The sequence below is a fragment of the Jaculus jaculus genome, chromosome 7 (assembly GCF_020740685.1).
Source record: "Jaculus jaculus isolate mJacJac1 chromosome 7, mJacJac1.mat.Y.cur, whole genome shotgun sequence".
In the NCBI taxonomy this organism is placed as follows: Eukaryota; Metazoa; Chordata; class Mammalia; order Rodentia; family Dipodidae; genus Jaculus; species Jaculus jaculus.
In genome coordinates, this window is record NC_059108.1 from 20,482,324 (window position 1) to 20,497,800 (window position 15,477).

General features: G+C 42.5%; 1 protein-coding gene across 1 annotated transcript in view; it reads left to right on the forward strand.

Annotated features, from left to right (window-relative positions):
- Frem2 (FRAS1 related extracellular matrix 2) overlaps positions 1-15,477 on the forward strand; it is a 155,091-nt gene that overhangs the window by 109,496 nt on the left and 30,118 nt on the right. Inside the window, exons 7-14 of the mRNA XM_045155033.1 lie at positions 558-707; positions 2,332-2,541; positions 3,458-3,655; positions 4,659-4,823; positions 5,705-5,887; positions 9,718-9,848; positions 11,556-11,714; positions 13,657-13,960. Coding sequence (XP_045010968.1) covers positions 558-707; positions 2,332-2,541; positions 3,458-3,655; positions 4,659-4,823; positions 5,705-5,887; positions 9,718-9,848; positions 11,556-11,714; positions 13,657-13,960 — 1,500 coding nt within the window. The remainder of the gene's footprint in view (positions 1-557; positions 708-2,331; positions 2,542-3,457; positions 3,656-4,658; positions 4,824-5,704; positions 5,888-9,717; positions 9,849-11,555; positions 11,715-13,656; positions 13,961-15,477) is intronic.

Sequence of the window (15,477 nt, forward strand, 5' to 3'; positions counted from 1 at the left end):
GTCCAGTGGACCAACCTGAAGATGGCATAATGCACATACAATAGCTGTATTCCAGAGTGGAGACTGGGTAGGACATAGAAAAGTGAGTGCTCAGGCCAAACTTAAGAAACAATCAGACTTATGTGTTGTATCTTATGTGGTTATATTTTCCCTGCTAAGCTTCCAGGAGGTACTTAGTAGCTATATGTAGTACTTAGTACCTACATATGGGGCTGGGAAGACAACAGAGATATAGAATGCTTTCCTATAATGCATGAGGCCTTGGGTTTAATCTCAAGCACCCCCTATACACATAGCAATGACAATGTTCACATATATGGGAAACAGCCTAAATTGTGTGAGATGAGAGTGTTTTTATTATTATTAAGAACTTTACATGTTTTGATTATTGAGCATTGGGTTCTGACCTGAAATATTATACAAATGGACAGACTAAAGGGAAAAGAAACATGGAGGTGACATAAGATGAGGCTAACTCTTCTATGACATAATTTCAATGGCATGTAATGTGAAAAGACAAAAATAATAACACCTTGGTTTCTGTGCCATGCTTCCAGAGCCTGTCTTCTACTTTGGAAACGTCCAGTACTCGGTGGATGAGAGCGCCGGCTACGTGGAGGTGCAGGTGTGGAGGACAGGCACCGACCTGTCGAGGCCTTCCAGCGTCACGGTGAGATCCCGGAAAACAGAGCCTCCATCTGCAGAGGGTGAGCGGTCTCCTCCATCAACCCTTTAAAAAAAATTATTTATTATTTTGCAAGGAGAGAATGGGCATACCAGGAACTCTTGCCATGGCAAATGAGCTCTCAATGTATATACCACATTGGGCATCTGGCTTTAGATGGGCACTGAGGAATTGAACCCACACTAGCAGGCTTTGCAAGCAAGCACCTTTAACCACCGAGCTATGTCCCCAGTTATCAGACCATTTTTATTGTTCCGTGACTTTCAGCTACTGTGACACAAATGCTCTCAGATCCAAGGCACTTTACTCCTATGAACGCATTCTGGACAGATAATTTTTTTCTTGAAGTTATTGCTATGCAGTAGATAAATTTGTTTACCACTGTAGGGAAGGTTGTCTCAGGATGATGCACCAGAGGCTAGGTTACAATGTAAGACTTTAAACTCAAATGCCTGTACTTGCATGACTTGGTTTTCCCACTCTTAAAAGAGTCATGATGCCCACCACCCTCACAGAAAGTCTGTCCTGTTTTTTGTTTTGGGGTTTTGTTTGTTTGTTTGTTTGGTTGGTTGGTTGGTTGGTTGGTTGGTTGGTTGGTTTTTTGAGGTACGGTCTCGTTCTAGCTCAGGCTGAGCTGGAGTTCAAAATGTAGTCTCAGAGTGGCCTCAAACTCACAGTGATCCTCCTACCCCTGCCTCCCTAGTGCTGGGATTAAAGATGTGAGCCACCACACCTGACAGAAGTCTGATATTTGAGTGAGAAACATCTTTACCTTCTTCCTCCTCATTTAAATCCAGGGTCTCTGTAAATTTATCACATGCAAAAGGCTTTGCCACATAGTTGGTATACAAACTACATGGCCTGTTACAGGCCCACATCTTTTTTTTTTATTATTAGTTATGTACACAGTGTGTATACATGCCTTGGTTCACTAAGCTAGGCGTGGGTGGAATCTTTTCTTTGGCCATTTTCACTGCCCTATCTGGGGTGAATAGATGTTTGTTCATGTCTCTCCAGGAAAAGTTAACACAACAACATTTATTACTTGGTGTTTTTTTCAAAATAGTATGGGAGAGTATGCCATTTAAAGATATCAACATATGTTTATATGTATTGAAGTTTTTTTTTAATTTTTTTGTTCATTTTAATTTATTTATTTGAGAGTGAAGAGAGAGAGAGAGAATGGGCATGACAGGGCCTCCAGCCACTGAAAACAAACTCCAGATGCATGCGGCCCCTTGTGCATCTGGCTAACGTGGGTCCTGGGGAATCGAGCCTCGAACCAGGGTCCTTAGGCTTCACAGGCAAGCGCTTAACCACTAAGCCATCTTTCCAGCCCGCATGCTGACTGTTTTCAACCTGATGTCTATTAGCTCCATCAGAGGGTTCTAATAAAGATGGAAGAACTATAGCACGGGTAGCTGACTAGTCATTCAAAGTCCATCATCAGACCTTGCTCCATTACCTCAACAACCATGTGGATGCCAATCTTTTGCATTTCATTAAAGGTACTTTTCTGTGGTGTTACACTGGTTCTTATTTTTCAAAAATCAACTAAAAAATACATCCATATAATTTATTTCTTAAATCCTTTTTTAAACAGAATTTATGCCCTCATCTTATTAGTTCATTTGTGATTGTTTCAGCTGGAACAGACTATGTGGGAATCAGTCGCAATTTAGATTTTGCACCTGGAGTCAACATGCAGAGTGTTCGTGTGATCATTCTCGATGACTTGGGGCAACCAGTGCTGGAAGGGATTGAGAAATTTGAACTGGTGCTTCGTATGCCTATGAACGCTGCCCTTGGCGAGCCCAGCAAGGTCACTGTGTCCATAAATGACTCTGTCTCCGATTGTGAGTGGCCTTTTGCTTTAATTTTACAATAAGTAAAATAATAAGCCAGAGCTCATGTGAATGGTGAGTGGAGGGGTCAACTGCATGACTCATCGTCAGCTTGCACGGGCCTGGTCTGCGTGGAGTTCATTTGTCATTATGTACACTGTATTTGGGGCTTTGTTTTCTTTTTGTGTGGCGCGCATGCATGTGTATATGTGTGTTCATGAGTGTATGGTTATTTGGCTGGTTACGTGTGTGTGTGTGTGTGTGTTCATATGTGTGTGGGTGCACATGTGTGAAGGTGTAGAGGCACATGTGTGTTTGTGTAGACGGCATAGGTAATGTCCGTTGGGTATCTTATTCAATTTCTCCTTATCTCATTTATTGACACAGGGTCCATCACTGAATCCAGAGATCACTGATTCAACTAGACAAGCTAGCCAGCAGGCCCTGGGAATCCTTTTGCCTTTGTCTCCCTGGCACTGGAATTTCAGACACACGCCTCCATGTCCAGTGTTTTGAATGGATTCTGGGGTCTGAACTCATGCCACTGGGCTTGCCCAACAAGTACTTTGCCAACTAAATCATTTCTCCAGGCCCTCAGTATTCTTCGCATCATGAAATATTTGAAAGCTTATGCCTAGCAAACTTACGTAGATACAAATATGCCAAGGTCTCTGGTTTTATCTATTTTTTAGCATTTTATTGCACATACTTATTCCACAAAATAGGGTAATATTTCAATGATGATGAAATGAAAATTCTTAAAAGTTAAGTGATTTGCTTCAGTTCAAAACATTGGCAAGTGATGGGATAAAGATGGAAACCTAATTCTTCTTGTTTCCTGTTCTTTCCATTAAACCACATCTGCTGAAATGCCCTTTTCCTTAAGGAATTTTCTGCTCACTCTGGTCCATATATATTTCTTTTGCAGTGCCTAGGATGCAGTTCAAAGAGCGAGTGTACACTGGCAGCGAAAGCGACGGCCGGGTAGTTGCGGAGATCCACAGGAGCGGGGATGTCCAACACAGGTCTTCCGTGAGGTGCTACACACGGCAGGGCTCAGCCCAGGTGATGATGGACTTTGAGGAGCGCCCAAACACCGATGCGTCCATCATCACATTCCTGCCTGGTGTGTGTGCGCAGGAAGTTTCTAAATGTGATTTAAAGAAGCTAACTGTATGTTGAGAAATACGATTCAGGGAAACAGGGTGAATTGAAGCACCCTGATTTCAACAAGCATGAGTTTATGTGCACACACTAAATGACAAGGCAAAGTAGATTTTAGCAAGTGGAAGGAATAGCCTTTGAATCTACTGATTCTTCATGATGTGTTACATTGGCTATTCTAAACTTAACAAGAACAGATTTCACAAGACTAGGAGTTAAACTGAATGCTGAACTATATCAGACTTTTAATATACATCCAGTGCCCTCAATTTTTGATAACTGCCTAGTTGCATTACAGGAATATAGTCTAAGGGAATGAATCATAAACATGCAGAACGATTTCTTTATGTGGATGTTTACCACGGTTATTTATAGTAATGGAACACTGAGACAGCTCAAGTGCTCAACAGTTGAGGATAGTATGTTTAATGGCCATGAAAATGTTTGAAAAGAATTTTTAATCAGACTGGAGAAAGCTCATGATACATTGTTGGTCCCACTTCCTAGAGGCAGAGGCCAAATTATCCTTGCTTCAGTGACCTGCTGGATAAACTGAAAGTCTGTAATACTAGAAATGAGCACTGTGATCAAATTATCAACGACTAGTCAGCCCAGAGCTGCTAAGTTCATTTTTCCTCATCATAACTCTAGAAACTCACAACCAGAATCGGCATGTTCTCTTTTTTCCTTCACTTTCTAAGATGAGTGCTCCAGTGGAAAGGGAGAGAAATCACTGAAATTCTTGTGCAAATATGGGCCTGTTATTGCTTGTGTGCAAACATTTTAAGTCACTTACACAGCAAATATTTACTCAAGGCCTGTGACATGCCAGACAGTGCTCTGCGCACGGCCAGAGCAGGGGAAAGCTGCGTTCTGGCCTCTGAGGGGCTCTCGTGCTAGTCTCTGCTGAATCCTTCTTGTTCTGGGCAATGTGGCTGACCCGCTGACCTCACTGCCTGCTGCAGGTGAGACGGAGAAGCCCTGCGTGCTGGAGCTGGTGGAGGACGAGCTGTACGAGGGCCTGGAGGAGCTGCGCCTGGTGCTCGGCTCTGCACAGAGCAGCTCTGCCTTCGGGGCTGCAGTTGGTGAACACAATGAAACTCTGATAAAGATCCAGGATGAGGCTGACAGTAAGAAGTCATTGCTTGCGCTCCGCGGGGAATCTGGGGCGGAGTCCACCCCTGCAGAGGTCTAGGATGCTTTCTGACTAGGGTTTGAACTGAGGAGAGAGACTGAGACAACCCATAATAGTGACAGAGTTGAAAACTTGGGTTGTTGTTCACTGGCAGTGGGCATGCCAAGCGTGTGCAAGGTTACAAATTCAATCTCCAGCACCATAACTTAAAAAAAAAAAAAAAAAAAACTGATTTAGGAGACTGTGGCTTATGTCTAAATACTAAAGCAGGGATGGAGAGATGGCTTAGCAGTTTAAGCACTTGCCTGCTAAAGACCCATGTTCGATCTCTCTCCAGATCCCACATAAGCCAGATGCACAAAAGTGAGCGATTGCAAGGTCTCACATGCCCACTAGGTGGGACAAGTGTCTGCAGTTCGACTGCAGTGTCTGAGGCCCTAGGACACAAATTCTCTGTTCCTCTCTCTCTCTCTCCCTATTGAATTTAAAAAAAAATAAATAAATAAATAAATACTAAAGCCCAAACCTTTATACCTGCCCCGTTCCCCTCACAAACCTACACATATTCCTGTGCCAACAGCTTCCTCCCTCCCTTTCCCCTCTCTGTGGTCTATTTCGGTATGACTCGTGGGGCAGGGGGACAAGCCAAAGTACATGCCTATGCTTTCCGAGGGCTCCTGTTGACCCCCGGGAAGGAACTGGACTATTCTTACTCAGCTTCTCCTCCTACACTCACCATTAGTATTGAGTGTGAAGCGGGAGAAGCCAGGAGTACAACAGTAATTATGCTCCTTCACAAAGAAGGAAACAGAAACGGAGAAAACACGTCAGCCCTCCACCAGTAACTTCATGATTTGTGTTTTCCACAATCTTAAGAGACTGTCATCAAATTTGGAGAAACCAAATTTAGTGTCACTGAACCCAAGGAACCAGGAGAGTCAGCGGTTGTCAGAATTCCAGTGATTCGCCAAGGGGATACTTCGAAGGTTTCCATTGTGAGAGTTCACACCAAGGACGGCTCGGCCACCTCAGGAGAGGACTATCTCCCTATGTCTGAAGGTATGGAGCTCCCTGGGTGTGTCACAGGCTGGATCATATCAACGTTGTTTGTGTTAGGTCTGTGACCTTGAGGAAAAGAAGAGAAATAGCCAACTGAATTAAAAACAGATTATGTATATGTGTGTGTGTGTGTGTGTGTGTGTGTGTGTGTGTGTGTGTGTGTGTGTATATGGCTGGAGAGATGGCTTAGCGGTTAAGCGCTTGCCTGTGAAGCCTAAGGACCCCGGTTCGAGGCTCAGTTCCCCAGGTCCCACGTTAGCCAGATGCACAAGGGGGCGCACGCGTCTGGAGTTCGTTTGCAGAGGCTGGAAGCCCTGGTGCGCCCATTCTCTCTCTCTCCCTCTATCTGTCTTTCTTTCTGTGTCTGTCGCTCTCAAATAAATAAATAAATAAAAATTAAAATATATATATATATATATATATATACGTATATATATATATATATATATATACTCATCCTTAGAAAAAAGGTAGCAGAATTTATTTCTAGAATTTTCTTTTAGGGAAATTTTGAGCATACTTGCTAGGTGATATTTTTTGGGGGTAGAGCCTAGTAACTTCCTCTAGGTTGTACCTCCATACAGTGATCAACATTATAATAAATTTCCTATTGCCGTTACATTGAAAATGTGCATGATAACTGTGGTGGTGATCTGTCTTAGTTTAGAGAACAATTACAATCTAAAACTAAAGCGAGAAAACTTTTTGCCAACAGAGAACTGAGAAAGGGTGGTGAGATGCCAGCCACAAAGACTGAGAGTTCTCTGTGACAGAAGAAGCTCTTTGGATCTCTCTCATTATCATTTCATTGTCTATTTTTATAAATTATTAAGGTAGAGCTTTCTGTCTTTCATTGTCTCTCTGATTTATTTTCTAACAGAATGAACAAAAACTTACATCCAAACATTAAGTCTATGAATGATTCAGAGTTCTCTTTATCAAGTGTGTTTCCACTTTTCTACCTCTCTTTACTAGTAGCTCTTGACTGCACTAACTAAATTAGTAAGCCAATAGAAAAACAACGTCTCCTGCAAGAGATTGATCTCTGCTTACATGGTAAAACTTTGATAAGCCACTATTGAGCATTAGTGTTAGCCTCACATTTTCCCTATATGTTTGAAGTAAAGCACATATAATCTCAATTTTATATAAAATAAAAATAGAACTGATTAGCTATCAAATCATAAAATGTAAAGCCAGTCTTTTATATGATAAGATTTTTTTACATGCATAACCCTTTAACAAAAATTTAGTGTTTAAAATGACTCTTGGCTAAGTAGGAATATGTAGTAACTGAAGAATGAAATGGGACAAAAGTTAAATACCAACTCCACTCATGTGTTACTGAGTCCCTAAATGTTGACCTGTAGTTAATATCAAACACATAACAGAGTTTTTCCTGAAACATGATTTTATATCCTAAGCTGAGGTCAGAACTAACCAAATAAACAGAAAAGAATTAATAAAGTTGAAATTTTGTGTGCTGAAATATAAAAATGACAGATTAAAATAAACCTGACTGGTGAATTTTATCATCTAGCAAATCAATGTTCTATCAATAAACAAAAAGTTTTCTTCAAGTAAATTATTCTTTAACACTTCTTAGAAATTTGGTTTGTATAGCTTAGGGTTCTAAGAACTCTAGTGCTTGCAAAGTTAGACAAACAATGAAAATTGGTAAAATGTGGGAAGTGTCAGGAAAATGGAGTGCCTGGAATGTCACTGAACCAGAAAGTCCATTTTTCTTGACAAAAGCCTGTACCAGCCTTTTACCTGGCTGTCAACTTGCAGAAAGGTGCAAAAGAGCTCAAACATCTGTGTTTTCCTGTGAAATTCCCAAATGTCTTTAGTGTTAGCAGCTAGCTTTTATAAGTCACATCCCACAGATCAAGCCAAATTATCTTCTAACATCACACTGTGTACCCAAAATGTATGCAATAAAATTTATTTCTAAAAACTTAAAATTAAAAACAAATTGGTAGTCCAGGCGATAATTAACCGTTTTCAGCCTCAGAAGTTTCTCTCAGGGACAGAGAAGCCTAGAACTGGTGGATTCAAAGAACTTGATAAGACTAATGAAAACTAAATGCTATATTTAGATCAAGATGGAACTAGACTAATTTTAAAGATATCTGGCTTATCAATTGATAAAATTGTATTAACTCTAATTGATTTTAAAAGACATGGAAAAGAAAAATATACTAGAGATGCATTGCTCTGCAATAAACAATAATTAGATGATCTGCAATTACATCAGGGGCAGTTTCTGTCTCTGTTTGGAATCGTTATATCTTATTTCCTATATATTTTCCCTTCTGAACCAGTTTCTCAAAGGATATAGTAAAACCAGCAAAATAGTTCATTGGAATTCAGCAGTATGGTCACCTATTCAATCATGAGATCAGTAAAACTAAGTGATTTTTAACATTTTGATTTTTTTTTTAATAAGTGGTTGAAATAAGAATTCTGATCATTGTATTTCACTTTCATGAAAATGAAACAAGTCTTGGGGCTGGAGAGAGGGTAGGTAAGTAAGAACTCTTCATGGGTAAGAGCTCTTCCAGCACAAGTCCCCAGCTCCCATATAGACACAGGGGCATGGCCACACAGATCTGTAACCCCAGTCCTGTGGAGAGCAGAGACCAGAAAATCATTGAGGCTCGTGAAAAATGGCAAAGTTCAGAATCAGAGAGAGATTGCTCTCTCTCTGAAACAAGCAGATAAGTGAGGAAGCCGGGACACCAGATATTCTCCTCTGGTCTCTATTTGCCAGCATGGGGCCTGCCCACACCGTGCAGGCTGCCCACATGCGCACGCTAGACCCCCGCACATGCCACGCGCTCCCACAAGCAGAACAAAGAGAAGCAGTTCTTTGCAGTGAATCCGGACAGGGTGAAGGGGGAAATCGTCCCTGACATTTACATAAAACAACTCTGCAGTTTCTCAGAACACCAAAAGTGTTTTTTGAGATATAAGTTAGTATTGCATTAAAAATACTTTTCTGTCCATCTTTTCTACATGCACATTCTGTTACACCTGCACGTGGCCCCAGTCGTATGACTTGATCCCATTGGTTAGAAATTCCAGGGAGTGAGAGGTGAGCTTGTCTGCTCATGTCTCATTATAAGAACTATTTATTTTCCCCATAACAGCATTTTTTCAAGTTTTGGATAAACAAACCAATTTATTAATTTATGATTCGAGTTTTCCTTTGGATAGAATCTGGTAAGACAGAACAGTAGAAAATACTACAATGACATATACATATATCATAAGAATAAGTGGTTCAATGTGGAAGAAGGCAAAAACTATATACCATATCAATATAGAAGAGGAGATAGTAGGGGAAATGGTGGTTCCATGAAGGGGAATGGGGGAGGGAGGGCTAGGAGGGTGATGGGGAGGGGATTATGTAAATTTTGAATGAAGTTAATTTATGTTACAAAAAAATACAAAAGAATAAAATGGTCTGATTTTTTTTTTTTTTTTTCCGAGGTAGGGTCTCACTCTGGCCCAGGCTGACCTGGAATTACCTATGAAGTCCAGGGTGACCTCGAACTCATGGTGATCCTCCTACCTCTGCCTCCCAGGTGCTGGGATTAAAGGCGTGTGCTACCACACCTGGCTTCTCAATTTTTAGTCTGAATATAATTTTTAAAAAAGAGTAAGTGGTCAAATCTTGATTCCTTTTACATGAAACATGTTCATGCACACACATGTAAAAATACATCCTTGTAGACCACCAGCAAACAAACAAAAAAATGCCTTACAAGACTTCAGCTGCTCATATGCAGAAGGAAAGACTTAAACCTACAAAATTTCATTTGTAGAAATTGAGTTTAAGGAAGGAGAAACCCAGCACATTGTTGAAATTGAAGTAATCTTTGACGGGGTAAGAGAGATGAGAGAGGCCTTCACTGTCCACCTAAAGCCAGATGAAAACATGATTGCAGAAACGCAGGTAAGACCCCGTGCTTGTAAATTCACAGCTCGCCTTCCAGCACAGCACATGTAAGAAATCCCACTATATGCAAAACGGAACACGTTGATCATAATCTGGAAATCCCTTTGATTGCCAAATGTCAGTGGAGTCACAGAGCCCCGGATGAACCCTTCCCAAATCAGTCAGTAGTAACTGAGCTTGGAGTTTACCTCCCAAAGACGAGGCGTTGATATAACACTACAACTCATTAAAACAGACGTCTTTACATGCCAAACACATTTCCGGCCTTCAAGGTCCCCACTTGACCCTTGTAGTTTGGTTAAAATTTGCTATCCAGAGCTTCATGTCCAGAATATTATAGTCATAAAATATGTTTTCTATGCGCACTTCACTTACAGCATTTCACCAACCATTTGTTCTTTAAATTCTACAAGAATTTAACCTTTAAAATGGAAATGATTTTTAAAGTTGCATGTCATTTTAGGAACATGTTAAACGCGCGTTTAACTTTATCATGTTCCTTGCATTACATGTTTCACTAGCAGTATGAGGTCAAATTTGGGGCATATTTTCTTACACTTTTCTTAAATTTTTATTATTTAACACAAATAAGCATAATTCTGCTATATTATCTTACTATATCTGCTGTGATGTCATGAATTCCCCACACTTTTTGCATCTGGAAGACAGTGTTCCAAGGCACTCTTCCCCACCCTTGGGCTCCTGGTTCTTTTCTGTGACCTTCAACAATGATCCCTGAGCTCTGGAGGGTGCCGTTGGGGTGCCTCAGTGCTTAACACTCAGCTGTCACTACTCAGCACTTTAAATTTATTTTTTAAATTCAGTAGGAACATTATTGTATGGAACTGTCATGAGTTGTTCTCATGCCCCTCATGGTATCTTGTTATATCCCCTCTTCCCCACCCCCATTCCACTGAGGTCCCTCCTCTGTGGGGTGACAGGTAATCATCATGGGGTTATGAACACAGCAGTCTCTGTGGAGGGAGACAATGTTTCTGGATACACCTTTTCCCCTTATGGCTCTTATGATCTTTCCTCTCTCTCTTCTGGAATGTTTCCTGAGCCTTAGCATATGTGTTGAAAGCAGAAATTCAGAAGTAGCAGAGAGCCCAACACCAAAGTATACTTAAAACACACCCACCAAGGCACAAAGAAGTTTTGAGCCTCTCCAGTAGTTCAGAGAGTCCTATTCAGTTTTCTTCTCCACATGCCCTCAGCCTGTGCTCCAGGTGTACCCGCCCTGTGTCCTTTACCTCTCTGTGGTTCAGTTTCTCACTGACACCCCACATCCTCACAACTGTGCTATCCAGAGTATTGACAGTCTCCTTTCTCTCAGTGTCTGTCAGCTTTCCTCCCACACTAATGGATTTTCCCATAAAACTTCTACTTTACCACCTCAAGATATATTATGTGTTATCAGTACAACCAGAGAAAAAAATAGAATTCAAATATCTCATGGGCCAGCAGCCAACCTTTGGATTAGTCACCCAAAGCCTAGGTCCCGCCCCTATAAACAGATGATATGGGCAGGGTGTTGGGGTAAACTCTGTATGACCTGTCACTCTGCAAGAAGTCTGTAGGTCTAACAGTTTCCATCACAAAGATTCTCGGGGGATTGCTATCATTGTGACTACTATTCTGTTCAGCGGGAGTTCCAGGCGTCTAATATTTCATGAATCCGTGACAGTTATCTTTTCCCTCGAGGTAACCAAAGCCATCGTGTACATAGAAGAGATGAACAGCATGGCCGACGTCACTTTCCCTTCTGTCCCTCAAGTTGTGTCCCTTCTGGTATATGATGACGCCTCCAAAGCTAAGGAGGGTGCCGGACCTGTGTCTGGCTACCCAGTCATCTGCATCACCGTGAGTGGGAAAATGGATGAAATCGCGTGAAATTAAAAGATAGTTATTGATCCAGAGAGAGGGGCCAATAGTTTAAGGTGCTTGCTTATAAAGCCTGGTGGACCAGGGTCTATTACCCAGTACCCACATAAACCCAGACACACAAAGTGGCACATGTGTCTGGAGTTCATTTGTAGTGCCAAGAAGCCCTGGTAGGTCCATACTCTTCTCTGTCTCTCTCTCTCTCTCTCTTAGACACACACATAAATAAAAATAGGAGTTATTTAAAATAATTATAAACTTTAATCAATTGTGTTATGGCAAAATAAAAGAGAAAATTAAACAAGCTGTGAACTGTGACAAGAGATAACATTAATTTAATGAAGAGCCCATTTTTCTTCATTCACCAAACAAAGATTTCCTAACTAATGAAATAAAATGTGTGATCTAAGCATCTAGCACAAATCAATAAAGCATGAACCCGATGCACAAAGAAGTTTAAAAATAAGGAAGAGAGGGCTGGAGGGATGACTTAGTGGTTAAGGCATTTGTCTACAAAGCCAAAGGACCTGGATTGGATTTCCTAGGACCCACGTAAGCCAGATGCACAAGGGGGCACATGAGTCTGGAGTTCGTTTGCAGTGGCTGGAGGCCCTGGCGTGCCCATTCTCTCCCTCTCTCTCTCTCTCTCTCTCTCTCTCTCTCTCTCTCTCTCTCTATCTCTCTCTCTCTCTCCCCCTCTGTGTGTGTGTGTGTGTGTGTGTGTGTGTGTGTGTGTGTCTCTTTCCCTCTCTCACTCTCTCAAACAAATAAATAATTTAAAAAAAAATAAGAAAGAGAAGAAATGTAGGAATCACCAACTCTAACACAAGACACGATCCTTACCACGGACATGATGGACATTAGGAACTGGAGCTGAAGCTGCCTGACGAGGGAAGGCTTGGGATGATAAGATGGAACTTCGATAAGACTCAAACAAGGGAAGATTGTTTCAGAAGGAAGTGATTGTGACACCAGCGACGCCCGAGAGCTAGAAGCAAGGGCATAGTGCCATCCACTGCTTGCTTTATGTGCCTTCTCTTGACTAAATTGTCAGTGCCTTGCAAACAAAAGACTGTGACTTGTGTTTTCCTGTTTCACCAGAGCCACAATGTAACAACCTCACACATCTAGGTGCTTATTGATTGAACAAGACATAAGTAACAATTTGGTACCAGATTACAGAGGTATCTACATGTTGTCTTAGGCAACTTGGAGTGCATTTCTGGGATAGCAAGGAGTCCTTACATGGAAGAGCTGCATGAACAGAGTCATGTCATGTTAACAGGACAGAGAAAAGAAAGGATTTGAATTAGACAAGGAGGCGGTGGCAGGAATGGAAAAGAAAGGGAAAACTTAGGCAGAGGTGGAAGGATTGCCATGAGTTCGAGGCCACCCTGAGACTACATAGTGGATTCCAGGTCAGCCTGAGCTAGAGTGAAACCCTACTTCAGAAAACCAAAAAAGAAAGAAAGAAAGAAACATTGCAGAGGAACACGTGATCAAGTTCTCTGCCCCAGTGGAAGTGAAGGAGGAAGACCCCAGCTGTTGACAGATGGCTGATTAACCTTAGGCTATAACCAGCCCTGGGAGAGAGGTGAACTTTAATATCACTTTGAGTGACGGAGGGGCAGAGGATGGAAGGACAAGGGAGAGAGAGTAAGAAAAAGGATTATTCTGTGGGCTCAAGGGTAGTGATGTGATTACTTTGCACGCAGTAGAAACATCCAACAAGCTCTTTGAAACACAAGCTTAGAGTCTATAACGTTATCATGTCTAGGAATAAGAGTTTGGAAGTGGCATGTGGCATGGGGCGGGGGGCACTGGTGAAAATGCTCAGATTGGGAGAAGACGGGAAGAATAAAGTCCGCGTGGCCCTGTACCACAGGGCTAACGTAGCTCTTTGTCATTTGTTTCCCCCTAGGCTTGTAACCCCAAATATTCAGACTATGACAAGACGGGCTCTATTTGTGCGAGTGAGAATATCAACGACACGCTGACCCGCTACCGATGGCTGGTCAGTGCTCCAGCCGGCCCAGACGGAGTGACCAGCCCCATGAGAGAGGTGGACTTCGACACCTTTTTCACATCGTCCAAGATGATCACGCTAGATTCCATATACTTTCAGCCTGGCTCCCGGGTGCAGTGTGCGGCCCGCGCTGTGCACGCCAATGGCAACGAAGGCCTGGAGCTCGTGAGCCCTATCGTCACCATCGGCAGAGAAGAAGGTAAGGCATTGGCATTCCTGCATGGAGTCCCTGGAGTAGAAAATTACAAGTGTATTATTTCTGGATATTAATTCCTCCAAAATGCCTCATAGCTCTCTGAATTTAAAAGTAAAAGTAGCCGGGCGTGGTGGTGCATGCCTTTAATCCCAGCACTCGGGAGGTAGAGGTAGGAGGATCACTGTGAGTTCGAGGCCACCCTGAGACTCCATAGTGAATTCCAGGTCACCCTGGACTAGAGTGAGACCCTACCTTGAAAAACCAAAAAAAAAAAAAAAAAAAGAAAAGTAAAAGTAGAAGTGGGGAGATGGCTTAGCGGTTAAGGCACTTACCTGTGGGCCTAAGGACCCATGTTCTACTCTCAAGATCCCACGATAGGGCTGGAGAGATGGCTTAGTGGTTAAGGTGCATGCCTGCAAAGCCTATGGATGCAGGTTCGATTCCCCAGGTCCCACGTAAGCCAGATGCACAAGGTGGCGCATGTGTCTGGAGTTCTTTTGCAGTGGCTAGAGGCCCTGGCACACCCATTCTCCCCCACTTTCCCTCTCTCTCTAATAAATAAATAAATAAAATAAAAATAAATTTAAAAAGAAAAAGATCCCACATTAGCCAGTCGCACAAAGGTGAGGCAAGTGCAAGGTCTCACATGCCCACTAGGAGGTGCACATGTCCAGAGTTTGATTTCGGTGGCTGAGGCCCTGGCGCACCAATTCTGTGTGTGGGTCTCACGCTCGCGCTCTCCAAAATAAAAATTGAAAAAAGAAAAAAATAGTGAAAGTACATTTTTGCAACAAACTTCATTAGAAAAGTCGTTGATCCCGCACCCATGACCATCCAAGCACCCATGACATGCTAGACTCAGAGCTTTGGCTGGTACTAAGAACAAAGGCTGAGCAGCATCCTCCGGGTGGCCACAGGAGGGTTGGGAACTCAGGCAATTCGAGTCTCCCAGGACTGGAGTGGGACGTGAGGAAGCAGCTACCCTGAGCCGATCAGAGAAGCTTTACATAGCAGAGGTGCTGATCTGGAAACAGAAGAAAGGCCTCTCAGAAGCATGCAAATCAAGTGAGCTACCTGGAAGTGAGGAGCAGAGAACAGGAAAGCTTATGAGAGGAGGGATCAGGAGACAGAGCAGGATCGTGCCAGCAGCTCAGATGGCGGTGGCATGGGTAGACATTTTCAGGGCACATGGGAAGGATAGTCTAGGTGGAAAGCTGTATGTCCATTCTCTTATCTCATTACTGAGAGGGAGGGTGAGGCTGGAGCCACAGGTGCATTGTGGGAGGGAGTTAACAGGATATGGATACACACGACACAGGAAAGATAGGAATCCACTTTATGAACTGCGTGAGAATGCTTAAATCAGTTGATTGTTGTTTTGGTTTGGTTCAGTTTGGTTGTTTTGTTTTTTGCTGTTTCTTGCAATGCTGGCAATGGAGCCCTGGACCTCAGACATGATAGACAAATGTTCTACCTCCGAGTTACACTCCCATGTCAAATCAGATTGTCTAAAAAGGTTA